At 29.7% G+C, this 18221-nt stretch overlaps 1 protein-coding gene and 1 long non-coding RNA gene across 2 annotated transcripts; both read left to right on the top strand.

The window, feature by feature from the left end:
* Positions 1-2881: 2881 nt before the first annotated feature.
* LOC100815307 (putative PAR1 protein) lies at positions 2882-5634 on the top strand. Its single transcript, NM_001255776.3, has 3 exons — positions 2882-3060; positions 3529-3855; positions 5021-5634. The coding sequence occupies exons 1-3, from the start codon at positions 2994-2996 to the stop codon at positions 5167-5169; spliced, it is 543 nt and encodes a 180-aa protein (NP_001242705.2). The 5' UTR covers positions 2882-2993; the 3' UTR covers positions 5170-5634.
* A 4068-nt stretch (positions 5635-9702) lies between these two features.
* On the top strand, positions 9703-12109 carry LOC106798372 (uncharacterized). The gene is made up of 2 exons (XR_001387794.3): positions 9703-11346; positions 11810-12109. It is a non-coding gene; the product is annotated as an uncharacterized lncRNA (long non-coding RNA).
* The last annotated feature ends 6112 nt before the right edge of the window (positions 12110-18221 follow it).

The raw sequence follows: 18221 nt of genomic DNA, 5'->3' as shown, positions 1-18221 counted from the left end.
TTTATGGCATTTGTTGGAAGACTTTAACACATTTGGATTTTATAAAATTAATTTGCAATTTTTATAATTTATTTTTAACTTAATCATTTCAATAGTAATTCTTTTCACTCATTTGGTCCTTTTTTCCAAATAGTCACAACAAACTTTAAACTCATTATTATGTCGTTTCATTTAAAATCTGTTAATTCATTAGTGATAAAAATTCTTTTGCATTAATGAATATGCCACACTGTAAATCTAGTGTACTGTAATTGATTTTTTTACTCATTATATATTTATTGTTTTAGTTGATAACTTGATATACTAAACATTCTAAATTAAAATAAGAGAAATATAATGAAATAAATGTATTTTTGTAAAAACAATAACTAAAAAAAAGTAAGTAATTTGTTTCATTTTAAACAATAACAAAAACTGTTACTTTAAATCTCCCTCTAACCATGATTGGTTATATATATAGAGCATCCCTAATAAATTTTGTACGAAGATTCCAAACCAAAACTGTTAAAAAAAAACATATATAAATTTCTAAAAATGTAGGAGATTAAATATTTTTATTAAATAAAAACTTATCATAGCTTAATGTTGTGACTTGTGAATCCATTAATTATATTTGATAAGGAAAATGTCTCTATCTTACTCTAACATGATCATGCAATGGTTAGTTAACAATACAACAGACTCATTGTTACATGTCGTTAGTATATCACCGTTAACAAGCAAACGGATCCTAAATGAAAGAATCTAGCCATTATACTAATAATAATTGAAGTTAGATAGTAATTAACATAAATTTAAAGTTTCTTTTACGTACCAATTTGTAAAAGAAAACAAATTTGAACTGTGAAGGGGATTTAATATACCTTTCTTTCCTTTATATTATTCCAAACATTTTGTGTTACTTATTTTTTTTTAATAAACTATGTACCGACAAAAAAAAAACAGCGATGCAATTGTCTTTGAGTTATTTTATTCAATATATATTTACATATCGCGCTCGCCTTAGAAAAAACTATTTATACATCACATATGTATATGAGTATGGAAAAGATTTTCATAAGAAGATTAAATTCACTTTACAGATTTTTATCATTTGAAAGAGTTGCCCTCAGAAAAAAAAAATCATTTGAATTGTTTTTCTTACTATCCATTAGAAGATAATCTTAATTAGTATACACCAAAAAATCGTATATATAATTTTCTTTTTTAATTAAGATACGATATATTCTGTTGATTTTTGATCGATAATTCTCACAAGCAAAGTTGTGCGATTGTGATGATCCCAGAATTCAAACTTTACACATTGTACGGTTAAAGTCCCTTTCATTGTAACTAATCACTTTACGTATTCCCAAGTTCTTTGAAATTAAATGACTTAATCTTGGATTATATTTTCACCAAGAATGCTTTGAATTAACTTTAACTTGCCTTTTTTCCATATTGCTTCATAGTTTTTATTTTCATTTTTATCTTTTGATTTTAACAAAATTCCTCCCTTATCTTCTTAGCACTTGTTTGGATGCACATCCATTGCAATAAACGTACGTGAAAGCTAGTTACATAGCCTCTTGTGTCTTTTTTTTTTTCTCTTCACTTTTGATCTGATCATGAATTTAAAATAGAGAGGTGGATCTTGATGATGAACCAAACACATTATAATTGAAGAAAAAAGAACTTTCGTATCTCTTCAAGCCAGTATTTTTTATATTATTTTACATTTATTAACTAATTCAATAACTAATTTTAATTAACAACTTTTTACTAAATAGATCTTTAATATGGAGATTTTTATATGAAAATTATGATGCTTCATAAATATGTTTGGAGAGAATTTTTTCAGAGAGAAAATATAACTTACAAAATACAATATTTTCCCCTTTTTCTCTTTTCATACTCATACACCGTTTAAAGTCACAATAATTTATGGATTTATTATTTATCCTTCTTGATATATTCGTACCTATAAGGGGCAGTTAAACTCTTGAGTGTTGACAATCAATTTCAGTTTTGTACAGTTTTCATGTATAATTGGTTGGGGAAACTTGACTATCTCCTACTAATTGATTCCCCCCATTAAAATTACTTGACACGTGTACGCACGCTATGCGTGTGCACATATTTTCAGTCATATCAATTAACATGAAACTTTAATTATATTTTCTTTTCACCGATAGATTAGCTTTTGAGTTATGACTAATTGCATAATATTTCATACATTAGCTTAATTTTTGTCTTCTGTCCTTGAAAAAAAACACGGCATGGACTTAATTTGTTACACATCACTATCTTAAACTCCAAACATTAAGATCCTCCTAATCGCTTTTACTTTCTGGTTAAAAATTAAAATTCACCTCGTTGATTTTATAGTCATATGTTTCAGTTGCATCCGTGTTAACTTTCCAAGCTTGCCTTATTAAATTCAAAACTGATTTTTGATAGGCACACGTTACCCCACTGATCACAAATTTGTTTGGAACCAACGATGCTCCCGATACACTGAAGTGGACAAGTTTTCGGTAAATGAATGAATGGGAAAATAAACAAATGGTGCTTGACTTCTATGCCTTAGTTTGTTGGAAACTTCAAAGTTTTTCTAAGACATCCAAACACGTCTTAGGTAGTCGTCAATAATCACGCACTCGTATGCAACCACGAAAAGGGAAATAACTCAGCATTCAAACCGCAAGAAAATGGAACCAATTTTTTAGAGAAAGATTTTTCTTTGTTTATTTAATGAAAAATAAAATAATTAATTAATTGAGAAAGGTCTAAGACTTAGCCAACGTGTGTGAACCTTCCAAACGCGTGCATAAGTCCATTAGGGACGCGCAGTTTTACTTTCCGACAAATATATATACCCCTTTAGTTCCTTTCCCAAATCATTGTGCCCATTTCTTCCTTTCTTTTCATTACATACGCAAAACCCATTTTACTCCCTCTTTCACAAAAGAACAATATCTCTATTTTCCAAACTACACACATCATTTAGAACCATGTCTTTCTCTACCAAATTGCCTTTGGTCCTATTATTTTCATCCCTTTTCATCCATGCATCTTTGGGTGAGTACATCAATGCACCGTTCTACTTTTCATTTTTTTCATTTTTATTTTAATGATAATTTTCTTATTACATATAATCCATGTAACCGACAACACTTCTTATTCTTGTTGTTGTAAGATTTCTCATGACATAAATAAAATACTACTTTACAAATTGGCAGTTAAAATTTAGTGATAAGTTTTCTCATTACGTGTGATCCATGTAATCGGTATAACATGATGAGATAAGACTTTTGTTGTGTTTTTTTTTTTTTTTTTTGGCTAAGCACTTTTGTTGTTGTTATGGTTTTAAGGTTTCTCATGTATATTACATGAATGGAATTTATGAATTGACACCTGAAATTTAGTGATAAGTTTTTTGATTAAGTGTGATCTATGTAACCCACGTCACCTGATTAAATAAGACTTTTGTTGTTGTTATTGTCTTTAAGTTTTCTGATGACATGTGTGGAATTTATGAATTGGCAGCTGAGATGGTGTGTGAGGACCTGCCAAAGGAAGTGTGTGCTTTCTCAGTAGCTTCATCAGGGAAGAGGTGTTTGTTGGAGACTGAGAAGGCAGCCGACGGTGGCGTCGAGTACCAATGCCGGACATCGGAAGTGGTGGTGGAGAGGATGGCAGACTACATAGAGACAGACCAATGTGTGGAGGCATGTGGGGTTGATAGGAACTCTGTTGGGATTTCATCTGATGCCTTCTTTGAGCCTCAATTCACCGGCAAGCTTTGCTCTCCTGCATGTTACCAGAAGTGCCCCAACATTGTTGACCTTTTCTTCAACTTGGCTGCTGGAGAGGGTAAGAATTGTTCCTTGATAATGCTATCTATCATCATCACATTCTTTTGTCCAATTCAACATACTCTAAAAATTACTTTTCAACACAACGCCAAATTAAATGTATATTTCAAGTAGCTTTTCTCTATAATTCCTTATAAAATGTCAAATCATCTTACATATAGAAAGAGTACAATACATACAAAACAAAATATTAATGGCAAAACCATTTATATGTAATTGTTAAATAAAATTCGTCACCAGTAGATTCTTTTTTCAACCAGTATAAAGAAAGGTGTAGAAAAAGGTGATATAAAATAATTATAAATAAACAAAACATGGAAATCATTTCGTAATAATTCTAATTTCCAAAACATGTATGCACGATCATAATTAACATGTTTGGTAGTCGTTTGTTTTTGAACTTTGGTTGCAGAATTGACCCATTAATAAAATTAATAGTCGTGGTCATTAGGTACCGTCTCAACATAAAGAGAAAGAAAAAGAATAGTGATGTCTCTTCTGAATAACTTTTCATAAGTGGAAGTTTAACTAACAAGAATAGTGATGCCTCTTCTGAATTACTCTTCTGCGTGTTAATACATGCGTTGTTGTTTGTGTTTTCTTAACTAATACAATAACCCCATCTCAAAAATAAAATATAAAAAAACAAGAAAAAATATGCTGCATGTTACCTTTTCTTAATCATAGGGCAATTCTAATTCATGTTCTGCTTTTTGTCTCATGCTTTCACCATTCCTATGAAAGCCATATGACACCAAATACCCTAGAACTAGAAGCCTAGAACATTTTAACTTCAAATCTAATCAAGGTATATATTTTATGAAACAAAGAAATAATTTTTAAAAATAACTGTGACAGAATATTTGTATTTTTCTTATTTGATTACCTGATGGGGAGTCTTTATTTATATATATTTTTGAGAGGAAAAAAATCATGCATTTATAATGAAAAACAATTTTATTTTATCAAATAATCATAAATTATTATACATGATAAATTTATTGACTTTTACAATAATTAGTTAATTACCTTCAAAGTTATGTTAACATCCTTTTGGGATTAGATGATTATAAAATTATTTTAGTGTAAATATCTAATCATTAATTAAATTATATATTTTTCTAAGCATAGATAATAACTAAGTTTTCTTTGATGTGATGCAGGGGTATTTTTGCCAGAACTGTGTGAAAAGCACAAGACCAACCCTCGTCGTGCCATGGTTGAACTTGTGAGCTCAGGAGCTGCCCCTGGCCCTGTTTCTGACGTGTCAGAGGCCATTATTGCATCAGCACCTGCCCCTTCTGCCCTGTAATTTTGGTCCCTTGAAATTTCACTCTCCTTTTGCAGAGATGGTGTGAAATTGAGGGAGACATTTACCATTATTATTATTGTTATTGTGTCACTATATTAGAAAATGGAGAGTATATTGCTTCATTTTTATGGGTTGAGTTCCGATTAATGTAACGGTAATCAAGAGTTGCGCGTGGTGTTGATAGGTTTATGTTATGTTGTTGTTTTCCAAGTTTCTCAAATTTTGGAATTGGATTTGTTTATGCTTAGTATATTCGTTTATGAACTAGTAATAATGTGAAATATGTCTTAATATGTGCTACGTAAATATTCTTATCATTTTGCTTAATTTTGCAGAGTAGTCACATATATGGGTTCATACTCCACCATTGATATAAAAAATAGTGATAGCAACGCATTCTCTATCATAACTTTTTAATGTTTTAAAAATTAAATGGATTAAATCAATAAAAATATTGATTTACGCTTTGTTAGTTTAACTGTAGTTAAATCATATGATCAAACTTACAATAATTAAATCTATATTTTTAATATTAATAATATTTCAAATAATAAAATAATATATAATTAGAAAATCAAGATATAAAAAATTATAAATTAATATCAATAACTAAATTTTAAAATATTAAAAAATGGAAAATTTTAAAATACTAGTTCAAATAACTTTTTGGTATTGATTTTTGTATCAATCATGACCGGTTTCCAACAATTTTGAGACGAGTTAGTTTTTTAGAGGTAACAAACCAACTACTAGACTAGTTTCGAGTTATCATTTGAATTGCCAATCTTGTCTGATTTTTTAAAGCAATATTTTTTTTAACATACTTTCTATCATTAGTTAATTTTTTTTAAAAAAATTTCAAAATCATGAGTATGAGTTATTAAATAAGAAACAAGACCCATAAAATTTCTTAATTTTTTAATTAGTAATAAAAAGTGTGTTAAAATATATATTAAAAAATGTGTTACTAATATAATCTTTCTTTCTTTTCATATTTTAGAAAGTGAGAGACTGAGAGTATTTCATAACAAAGATCGAGCATATGTGATCCGTGGTAAATCGAAGACACTTCCTGCTTACAAATAATTTATGGTTGGGACAGTTCTAGATTCTACTTTAGGCCTAAGTTATTGTTCACTAAGCCAGATTGGGAATCCAATCTCCCCTTAACTAAGAAAAGAACCATTAATAACACTTGGCACATCTTTTTTTAAAAGACAAAATACGGCATCAGATCCTAAAATGAAGTGAAAAAAAAAAAACATATTTGGCCACCTTACCAACTTGGAATTAGACCATCAAAATTGGAATTTGACGCCTGACTTCTAGGAATAGAATTCCTCCTTCTCATAACAGTTTTGAAGAACTGAAACCAAGTCAAGAAAACCCTTGCCAACACATAAAAATAAAAGCTAAAAATTCTTAATTTATAAAAAAAATTGAAAAGATTAATTATTGGCGGGGCAAAATATGTTTACGTTCGTATATTCACACAAGACACTTAGAGTGCGTTTGAATAGATAATTTTAACTCAGGAAAGTAATTTATTAGAAAATTTGAATTTCTGTAATTTAAAATTTATTGTTTGGATGCTTTTTATGAAGAATTTAAAATTTTGGAATTTTAAAACAGAATTTTAAACAACTAAAAATCTGGAATTTCAATTTTCTTCTAAAAGGTGAGAAATTGAAATTCTCTTCTTATAGTCTTTTTTCAAGAAACACCGTCTGAGCTCTTAAAATATCGATCGGGTGTGAGCATAGAGGAACACGTATAACTAGCACACCAATCATATCTTCTCTTTTTTTTCATTCATTTTTTTCATCCTCATAATTTTAATTTTTTTATCCAAACACAAAATTTTGAAAATAAAAGAATTTCAATTGAAGTATTTAAAATTCTTAGAATTTAAAATTTCTCAGAATTTTAAATTTCTCCATCCAAACACACTCTTAGCTTTTTACATAATAACTAGTATTGGGTCCGTGCATACACACAAATCAGACGCTTTTTTTTAATTTTTTAATTTTAATAATTAAAACACATAGAATAAAAAATAAATAAATGAACAAACCCAGTAAATAATGAAATTAGCATTGCAAATATAATATGCTCGTTAGACAAAATATACAAAAAAGTTAAGCAGTCATAGGTAGCATTTTAATTATCAAACTTGAGTGACATAGCGCAATTGAAATCAAACTGAAGCGTTGTGTCCTTCAAAATGTTGTTGGTTGTGTAGAATTCCTTCCATCTTTTAGCAATCTTGACAATTTTCCTATGGGTGTAGCAAATATTCAACTTGCAGTGGATCTCATTTTCATTGTTGTTGAAAAATAGGATAAAGGAGTGTAAATTCCACACCTTTAACACATCTCCAATATCCTTCGGTAGACTTTGCAAAATGTTGTTTTCAGAATAAGAAGGAACAATGTTAGAAGTAAACAAATTTTAAAGGAAAATGAAATGGCCACTACTATAAGAAACTTTTCTAAGACGGTAAAAAATTGGATACAACGATGGTCATTGACCGTCGTAGAATTCCATGTCGTGGAAACTTAAAACTTTCAATGACGGGTCAAAAAACATCGTCTTAGAAAGCGAGGAACTTTCAAAGACGGTGCTTATGTCAGTACCGTCCTTGAATTAAATATTATTTTTAATTATTGATATTTTTTCTACTTGATATCCCATAAAAAATATAAATAATTAAAAATAATTAATATTAGCATGATTGTAATTAATATTAATAGTAAAGTTTATTTTAAATAAATATTTAAATGATAGATTAAATCAAAATAAGAGGTTTATGTATTATTTATATTTAATCTATCATTAAATATTAATTTTATAAATAAATTTTAAAATTAATTACAAGAGATTAAGAAAATAAGACTTATTGAAAATTAAACACTCACAAGCAAGCCAGATAAATTGACTAGAGACATTGTCGTAGATATGAATGAGACAACATGCAAGTTACATTATTTGATGGTACACTAAACTAATCAGAGCATCTTTTGAAGACAAACCAATAAGAACATACATTGAATTTGTGAAACAAACCAATAAGAGGCAAAAATAATAACAGATAAAAATAAGATTTCTCGCTGCACATTTGGGTTTGAAGACAACCTTGGGTAGTGGGTACACAACAAAGACACATTGAATTTGTGAAACAAACCAATATGAACATCTAGTTTGTCTGCATATTCTACATGAAAGGTCCCAAAATAAAAAATGCACATAATACATTGTATCTATCCAACAATTCTCCTAGGATTAGACATGATATCACTATGCAACCTCATGGACTCAAATAACTGAGCTGTTGTGATCCAAATTTTACTGAAAATAGCTTATAAAATAGAATGCAGTAATGAAGAATTTATTTAATTTGAGAAAAAAGAACAGAGGGAAAAGAGGTTTATATCACACGTGCCACTCATTTGTTGATTGTTAAATTTAGTTATAAATTGGAAAAGACCTCATAATTAAGTGATAACAAAATAAAGCTCAGGGGAATAGAATGACAAATGAAATCAGACCAAACCACTCATTTTAAATCTAAAGTTTTCCCTAACAATAATAGCAATAAAAGAAAATTCATTACCTATCTCAAACTCTAATAATGTTTACTAATGGATTCTTCAAACAAGTAGTTATTGCAGTGAACAATACACCATAATTTGGTGTAAACCATGTGCATCATCTACACCAAGGATAGAGAATTTAAAGTAATAAACACATGGATCCAAATTACCCTATGTAAGGTGATTATTTATAGCTATAAACATGCAGACAAAATGTCTCATTTTCTCTTCCTAAAAGAGTAACATAACTATGTGGAGATATTGATGATAAATACACGATGCAGGAAAATAAGGTTTTCTTCACTACTTATAACACTGATTGAATGTGTCATCTTGGTTGGGAATGGATCTATTTATGTTAAAATTTTAAGATCTTGTGAAAATTTTATCACTATCTCTCTCTTTTTAATATTTACAATTTTTTATAAGGACTCGCCTATTTAATATTTACAAAGAAAGAGAAGAATACAAAAAATTTACATGACAAGGTCTTGTGAAATTTTTCCATGAGAAGATTCACTCCCCATATTGGTTATAGTGTTATAGTTCTTTCTTAAAATTTAGCATTTCCATTAATTAACATGAAGCTTCCAAGTTTCAATACATTATCCACAAAATATTTTGAAGGAAAAGTTTTCATTCTAAAAGAGAATTGGTAAATTAAAAAGTAAAAAGAAAAGAGAACACGTAAGGCATAATTGATCATATAATCTTTTTACCACTACTAAAAATTGAGCCTTTTACGTCATTGATTCCAAGGCAGTTAGAAAGGACTGTCTTACAAAGCGCAGCAATGGCGTTTTTGTAATTAACTCGAATGCAACGAAGACGTCTCTGCAAACCCGTCGTTGATGAAATTTTTTATTTTGATACAAAGATGGTCTTGCCCTGACGACCGTCTTTGTATTGTTGGTGCTGGGTTTCTCTCATTCTCGCCCCTCCTTCGCATCCCTCCTTATCATCTATCATGATACAAACAAGGCCCTAACAATGCTGACGTGGCATTGCCAGGGCTAACGTGTCGCACAGCCAGCTATCCAACTTCCTGCTTAAAAACATCACATCATACTTTATTATTATTAATGATTTTATTATTTTATTGATTATTAAAAAAATGAAAACCACTTACCGATGCTTTGGCGTTACCGACGCAGTACCAATACCAATGCAGGACCTTTCATTTTCCTCCTCTCCCTATTTCAGTTGCATCCTTTTTATTACGTTTTTTAATTTATTGCATTGCATTTCTTCTTTTTTCTCTCTGTCATTTGGTACTCCACTGTTTTCTCTCCCCCGTTTGGTATTCCACCATCTTACCGTTCTCACCCCCTTCTCTCTTCTTTCTCTCCATTTTTTATTTTCATTTTTCCAGAAATCTTCAATTTTTATCTTCAAACTCCATGAATACAGGTTCTTTTCTTGCTTTATCTCAAAAAACTTCAATTTTTATCTCCAAACTCCATGAATACAGGTTCGTTTTCTTGCTTTATCTCAAAAAGTTTTGATTTTTGCCTCTATCCCTGTTGATGTGGTTTTCATGTGCTTTGTTTTCCTGTTGATGTGATATTTGCCTCTATTTGCATTTGTATGCGTTTTTTTTTTGTTTTTGGTTTTTTATCTACATGTTCATTGTTTCTTCTAAAGCTGTCATTTTTATCTCAAAAAGCTTCGATTTTTATCTCCAAACTCCATGAACACGAGTTCGTTTTCTTGCTTTATCTCAAAAAACTTCAATTTTTATCACCAAACTCCATGAATACAGGTTCGTTTTCTTGCTTTATCTCAAAAAATTTCGATTTTTGCCTCTATCCCTGTTGATGTAGTTTTCATGTGCTTCATTTTCACTCCCCATCTTCTTCTACGTTTTTTTTTTTTTTTACCTCTATTTGCATTTGTATGCATTTTTTTTTTCCGTTTTTTTGTTTTTTATCTACAAGTTCATTGTTTCTTCTAAAGTTGTCATTTTTATCTCAAAAAGCTTTGATTTTTATCTCCAAACTCCATGAACAGAGGTTCGTTTTCTTGCTTTATCTCAAAAAGCTTTGGTTCTTTCCTCTATCCCTATTGATGTGGTTTTGATGTGCTTCGTTTTCCCTCCCCGTCTTCTTCTATGTTTTCTTTTTTTACCTCTATTTGCATTTGTATGCGTTTTTTTGGTTTCTTTTTCACTGCATGTTCATTGTTTCTTCTAAAGTTGTCATTTTATCTCAGAAAGCTTTGATTCTTATCTCCAAACTTCATGAACACATGTTCATTTTCTTGCTTTCTCTGTCAATGCTTAAATTTTTTTGTGTTCCTGAGCCTTTTCCGACGTTGCTTTCTCTTGGTTTTCTTGCATTTTGGGTTCAGATATGTAGCATTGGGTATCTTTGTGACCGACAATAATAACGAAGACAACAAATAGTGTCCAACATGAAAAGAACATGTTTGTAATGTATTTCATTTCTCCTTTTGATTCTTGGGTTCTGTCGGTACAAAAGGTTGAATTTTTTTGTGTTCTTCAGTCTTATTTGACCGTGGTTGAGTATTCTTCTTCTTTTGCAAGACAAAAGCCACAGATCATAGTATGTTGGATAAATTACAGGTTCGTTTTCCCTCCCCGTCTCCTTCTGCGTTTTCATTTTACCTCCTTTAGCATTTGTATGCGTTTTTTTATTTCGGCTTTTTGTTTTTTCACTGCATGTTCATTGTTAGGTTCGTTTTCCCTCCTCGTCTCCTTCTACGTTTTCATTTTACCTCCTTTTGCATTTGTATGCGTTTTTTTATTTCGGTTTTTTGTTTTTTCACTGCATGTTCATTGTTTCTTCTAAAGCTGCGATTTTTTCTCCAAAAAGCTTTGATTTTTGGGTTCTGACAATGGAAAATATTGATTTTTTTCTCGGCCTTATTTGACCGTGGTTGAGTATTGTTCTTCCTTTGCATTTCGTGTTTCTTTTGTTCTGCCTTTGTTTTGTTAGTTCTCGCAGTGAAAAAGATTTAATTTTTTGGTGTTCTTGAACCATGTTGATCTTTTTGGTGTTCCTGAACATGCTTCTTTTTCTTTGCAGGAGAAAACTTTGTTTTCTTTGCCTGATGCTGACGTGGATGCGTCAATGCTTACGTGTGGCAATGCCAAGAGCCCTCATTCCCGCCCAAAAACTTCACTATCAACCTCCATTTATATTAATGATTTTTATTGATTTTAATTTTATTGTGCATTTAATATTTTTTGTCTTTTGCGTTGCTTTTGCCTTGGTTACGATGCATTTATTCATTTATTTCCATTGTAAATGTAAATATGTAATAATTAATTATTTGTATTCTGTTCCCAAGATGTTTGTCTTTCCAATGCATTTTTCTGTTCCTGAGACTTGGCTTTTCAATGTGCTTTTCTTTGTCTTTCCAATGCACTTTTTCTGTTCCCAAGACTTGCATTTCCAATGCATTTTTCTGTCATGGAACTTTTAGTCATTATTATAATAAATTAATTATAATAAGATTGTCTATTACTGTTGATTTAATTTTCAAAGTAATAAAATGAGCGAAGGATTTTATTATCATTTTAGTTCTCTCGAAAATATTAATATTGTCTTATACGTTAACATTTTTTGAATTTTGATTTATGTTAATATTGTCTTTTACGTTAACATTTTTTGAATTTTGAACTTAAACGAGTGATAAATTGTTTTTTGAGAAATTTTTTATTATTTTCAAGGAATAACTTGATAATGTCTTTTTTTTTTTTTACGAAATTGATTATTTACTCTAAAAAAATTTTCATTAACAAGTCTACGGGACAAACCTTGACCCATGTACGATTGTATTACATCATTTCCACTAAAGCATATTCATAGAGATGAAAAAAAAAATCTTTAAGTGTAGTTAGTTTTTTTTTTTATCAAGGATAAGTTTCATACTTGAATCAAAGAGAAGATATTTCAAAATTAATAGGTTCTTAACAATTAATTTTAAATATTATCATATCAACTTTAACATATTATTAAAACCAGGTTCACTTTTGTAGGAACTTAACATATTATTCCTAATTAGTAGGAACTTAACAATCAATTATATTTAAAAGTATGTTTTGTGAATTTAAAAATTAAACAAAACATTAGACAAATTTAAAAGACCTTTCCATTAATAGGTACTTAACAATAAATTTTAAATATTTTGTTAGTATATTAAAATAATCATGATTTTCAAATTACTAAACATATTCTGTTTGGATTGGTAAATAATCATAGTTTAGATGTTGAATTATTCCTAATTAATAGGTTATTAACAATCAATTTAGAATATTACCATATCAATTTTAACATATTATTAAAATCAGGTTCCCTTTTGTATTTATTTTTGTCTTAATCATCGTCAATTTATAAAAATTTAATCATAATATCATTTTACTTAATAATCAATCTTAAATATTACACTATTAATCTTAAAAAGTAATTTTGGCATTCAATTATTCCTAATTAGTAGGAACTTAACAATCGATTATATTTAAAAGTATGTTTTATGGATTTAAAAATTAAACAAAACGTTAGGCAAATTTAAAATACTTTTCCATTAATAGGTACTTAACAATTAATTTTAAATCTTCTGTTAGTATATGAAAATAATCATGATTTTCAAATTACTAAACATATTCTGTTTAGATACGTAAATAATCATAATTTAAACCTTTCCATTAATGGGTCTTTAACAATCAGTTTTAAATATTCAGTTAGGATATTAAAATATTCATGATTTTCTAATTAATAAACATAATAATTTAGCAGTTAAGTTATTCCTAATTAGTAGGTTCTTAACAATAAATTTTAAATATTACCATATCAATTTTAACCAATTATTAAAACCAGGTTCACTTTTGTATTTATTTATGTCATAATCATTGTCACTTTATAAAAGTTTGATCAATTTTAATAAGCATGTTCTGTTAGAATATCAAAATAATGATAATTTAGACATTGACTTATTCCTAATTAGTTTGAACTAAACAATCAATTTTAAATATTACACTATCAATTTTAACATTTTATTCAAATCAGCTTCAATTTTGTATTTATTTTTGCCAAAGTCATTTTCAATTTATTAACATTTAATTAATAACCAAATTTTATTTTTATTTTGGTTATTTTTCATTTCATTCTGAACTACTTAACAATTTTATTAGGATATCGAAATAAACATAATTTGCACGTTGACTTATTCCTTTTTTATTTTGTTTTATCTTTAGTAATTAATAACAATATAAGACGACTTATAATAATCCATACTGTTCAACTAAACGTATTTTCATATGAGATCTCAATTCTTTTCTTTGTGTGGTCTTATTTCGGTTACCATCTATGAATTTTAATTGTAGATTAAACTTGGTCGAAAGATTTATGCTCCGTAATTTTTGTGTGTGTATTACTTTCTTTAATTTATGGTGGAGGAGATTCAATTAAAAAGAAAAAAAAAATATAATCAACAATTTAAAGGCACGGGCTAACACTACTAATACCTGATTTTAGTCATGTGCATCCCAAAGGTTCTCTAATCAAAAAGAGGGAAAAAATTCAACCAACAATGTCAAGGCATGGACTACCACTACTAATATCTATTTTTAGTCATGTCCATCCCAAAGATTCTTCAATAAAAAAAAGACAAAAAAATACAGTCAACAATTTTAAGGCATGAGCTAACACTACTAATATCTTATTTTAATTATGTGAATTCCAAAGGTTTCTTCAATAATAATAAAAAAAATACACCCTTGATGTTTCATGACTTAGTGTTCTTGATGTTTCATAACTTAATGAGGTACATATTATTCAATCATGTAATCGTTTGGTTCACATATTTTTACTATACATCCTTTCTTTTATTCCAAACAATATCAAACAATATATAATATTTACACATTACCTTAAAATTATAATTTATTACCTACATGTAACTCAATATTAGTTTCAAATTCATATTTTATTTAATGTATTTTTTTCTGTCAATACTTAAACATTATTATTATCTAAATAAACAAAATTATATAAGTATACATGTAATAATAATTTATATTTATGAAATCTCAAATATTAGTATGAGCCCATGCATCAGCACGGGCAATTTGCTAGTTAGGTTTAATTTAAACCTCTAGCGCGGTGTCGTCGTCTCGCGTCCCCTCATCTCCTTCCTCATTCTGCTTTCTCTCTCCTCTTTCTCTCTCTTCCATTGCTTCTCCATAAGCAATGCCACAGAGGTCAATTGCACAATCGCCATGACTGTGATGACTCCTGCTCCCATTGACGTACGTTCCATTACCCCTCATTCTACAAATCCCCCCACGCTGCCATTAATGACTCGCACGTTTTCAATTTCGCGGGTCATTTTTCGCTTTCTCTTATTTGCTTGCTTGATTTTTGTTCCTTTTTTCTATTTTGGCGAATGGTGTCAATTTTGATTGTCGTTTTGGTGGGGAGGGTTGGGTTGCCGCCGAGTGGATGGGGGTTTCGTGTTAGGGGTTGTGGTTTTGATCTGCACGAGTGGAATTTGCTTCAATTATGATGCATTCCATGCTCAGAATTTGGGGATTTGGTTGGGGTTGGTTCTTCGGTGGATCCGAAGTAGGGTGATAGTGATGATTTCTTTTTAGTTTGTGTGTTTTGGTTTTTGCAGCAGCAGCAGGAGGATGAGGAGATGCTTGTCCCGCACACGAATTTGGCTGAGAATAATCACCAACCCATGGAAGGTACTTGTTGCTTTCTCACGCTTTTGATTCGTGGAGAAACCCCTTTTTTCTCTGTTTTTTCAGCAATTAGGAGTTATGACTACAAATGATCAAGTCACAGTCTTTTTTTTTCCTTCATTTTACCTCTAACACAACATTCATTGTTCCGAATAAAAATACCAAACACAGGGCCAGGTGCTGTAAACTTTATCATAGATCATGGAGAGTTGGATTTTGTGTTTGTCCAAGATAGGAAGGTTATCCATGTAAGGGTCATTTTCTTGAGATAAAGCATTTTTAGTTCTGGGTGAATTTATATTTATATATCAAACACTTGAGAGGCAAATAGAGGTACTTATTAGGTACATGTACTATTTTTAGCTTTTGAATCCTGATTGTAAATCTACTCAACGACTCAAAGGTAAATTTGGCTACTTTAATGTTTCTGTACTGCAGCCTACAACAAAAGGCATTTTTAACTGAGTTTGGTTTTGATACAACAATGGTGTCCTTCACTTCATTAACAGAGGAAGAGAAAGATAAGGCCATCAGCATTGGAGTTAAGCCATATTTATGGGTAACATATTCATAACTTTTATTTATATAAGAGTGAAAGAAATAAATAAGGATCTTAAATTATATATAGATGGTTAAGATTTAATGTTATTGGCAACTTAAAATATTATGTGATTTTTCTAAAAATTTACATGACTTAATTCTTTTAATCTTGATCATTCATGTACTCATGTTAGCACACAACAAGTGAGTGAGTGAAAAAAAGAGTTTGTATTAAAGAGTGAAATAATTAAATTTAAATTATATAATTATACATAATCCTGTTATGTCACATGCTTGATATGATCTAGCATTAACTCAGTGCAGGAAGTTAATGAAGTTGTCGCACTCCATGATCCAGATCACATGACTTTAGAATTTCTTTCTCATGCAGATGGGAGGGAGGCAGTGGCCAAAGCAGCTAACTTGATTTTTGTGGAGAACTTGAAACAACATAAACTGGGTGGAGAACTAGATCTTCAAATCTTGTTAGAACCTCAATTGAATGAAGCATTGCAAATTGTTGGTATGTTTACTTTCTAAACCTACTAATAGTTTAAGAGTTGATTGTCTTTTACAAGAAAGTACTTATCAGTTATCATTATTATCAGGTAGCAAAGGTCCTGAGCCTGACCTTTTACTTGTTTATGGACCTGTGAGGAGCCATCTTGGTTTTCCTGCATGGAGACTTCGTTACACAGAGATCATGTAAGTTCTTTCTAGGAACTATTATTTATGATTAGAACAGTGCAGTAATAAAATTTCACTTGAAGTGAAACTATGCTTGTGTATAGAAGCTAAAAGCAGTAGCTCTGTTACATGGTCTTTCTGTTCTGTATTAGGTTATCAACTTGGAATAGTTTGTTGATGATTTAGCTGAAATATAAGTTCTTGTATATGAAATTAGTTTAAATCTCAAGTGGTTGGTAAATATATTTGGATCCGATTTACCTTCTTCCTATTTGCTCTATATTCCTCCTGTTATATTTTCTTTCTCCAGCAGTCAATCTGTGGTATAGTAGTGGTTGACTGGCTGCTCCATAGTTCTATTGCAGAGACATTAAGCCTTAAAAGTTAATATTTCTTTGTGAACTTCCTTGCAATGCATAGGTTATGGCATGTGATTTGAGGGCCTGCTTGTTAATAATTTTCACTTAATTTGCCCCCTATGTGTATATATAGGCCATACAACCATACATGAATGATCAATTTACAAGTTAGCTAATCATCACGTAATCACTTAAAAAGCTATATACATTTATGGTTTAATGGTTTAAATACATAGTTCTTATTATATATTTTTAATTAAAAAGACATTTTCTTAGAAACACTCAAACCAACAGCCCCGAGTAAGAAGTTCCATTTTGTACACAGTTTCTTTTTTCTATGACATAACAATATTATATAATTTACATTAGACTGACTTCTTCATCTCCTAATTGTAGTTTAAATGCCTATATACTTAGTGATTCAACCTTAGTTTCACGGATTTGATCTTGGACTGAAACTTCTTGAGTAATTTGGGTGTGTCAAACAGAGCACACAGCTAAAGTGGCTTATACCAAGGCTAAATGAAACAAGATATACCAAGCCCAACTCATTAAAATAATTTCAGTAACGTCAGGTTAGGGTCCAAAATCTGTAATGATTGAATCTAAGGAGTTTGTGTTGAAACTAATAAACTAAGAAAAATAATAAAATTGTATCTTATCTGATTGGTGTGCAAACCCTGCTACATGTATTGATTACATTTTTTTTATGTTTTCTTATACTACATCATTGTGTATTTCAAATAAAATTGCACAGACAAGAATTAGAGGATCGAGAAAATACAAGCTACTTAATAAAAATTAACAATAACTACTTAAATAATATTTATCATAGTAATTATTTTATGTAAAGCGTAATAAACTATGCATCAATCTTCTACTTTTATTAATTGTAATCACAATAATCATGTTTTTTCAATGCCAAAATTTAAATACTTGATGAAATAACTTGTTGCAGCTTATGAAATCCCTTAAAGCCAATGAAAATAGTCTAGAGCTCGGCTTGAGAAATTGTGCATTTACCAATTTCATAAGCATACAGTAAGAAAATTTCTATTTATATTAACCTATAATAATAATAATATACTAAAAAAAATAATTTAACTATAATAATTTAATTGTTATTATAGTTTTAGGTAAGCTGTTCATTTCTGTGAGTGAAGT

Source organism: Glycine max, chromosome 1 (genome assembly GCF_000004515.6).
Source record: "Glycine max cultivar Williams 82 chromosome 1, Glycine_max_v4.0, whole genome shotgun sequence".
Lineage (NCBI taxonomy): Eukaryota > Viridiplantae > Streptophyta > Magnoliopsida > Fabales > Fabaceae > Glycine > Glycine max.
This window is presented reverse-complemented; position numbering and strand designations above follow the sequence as displayed.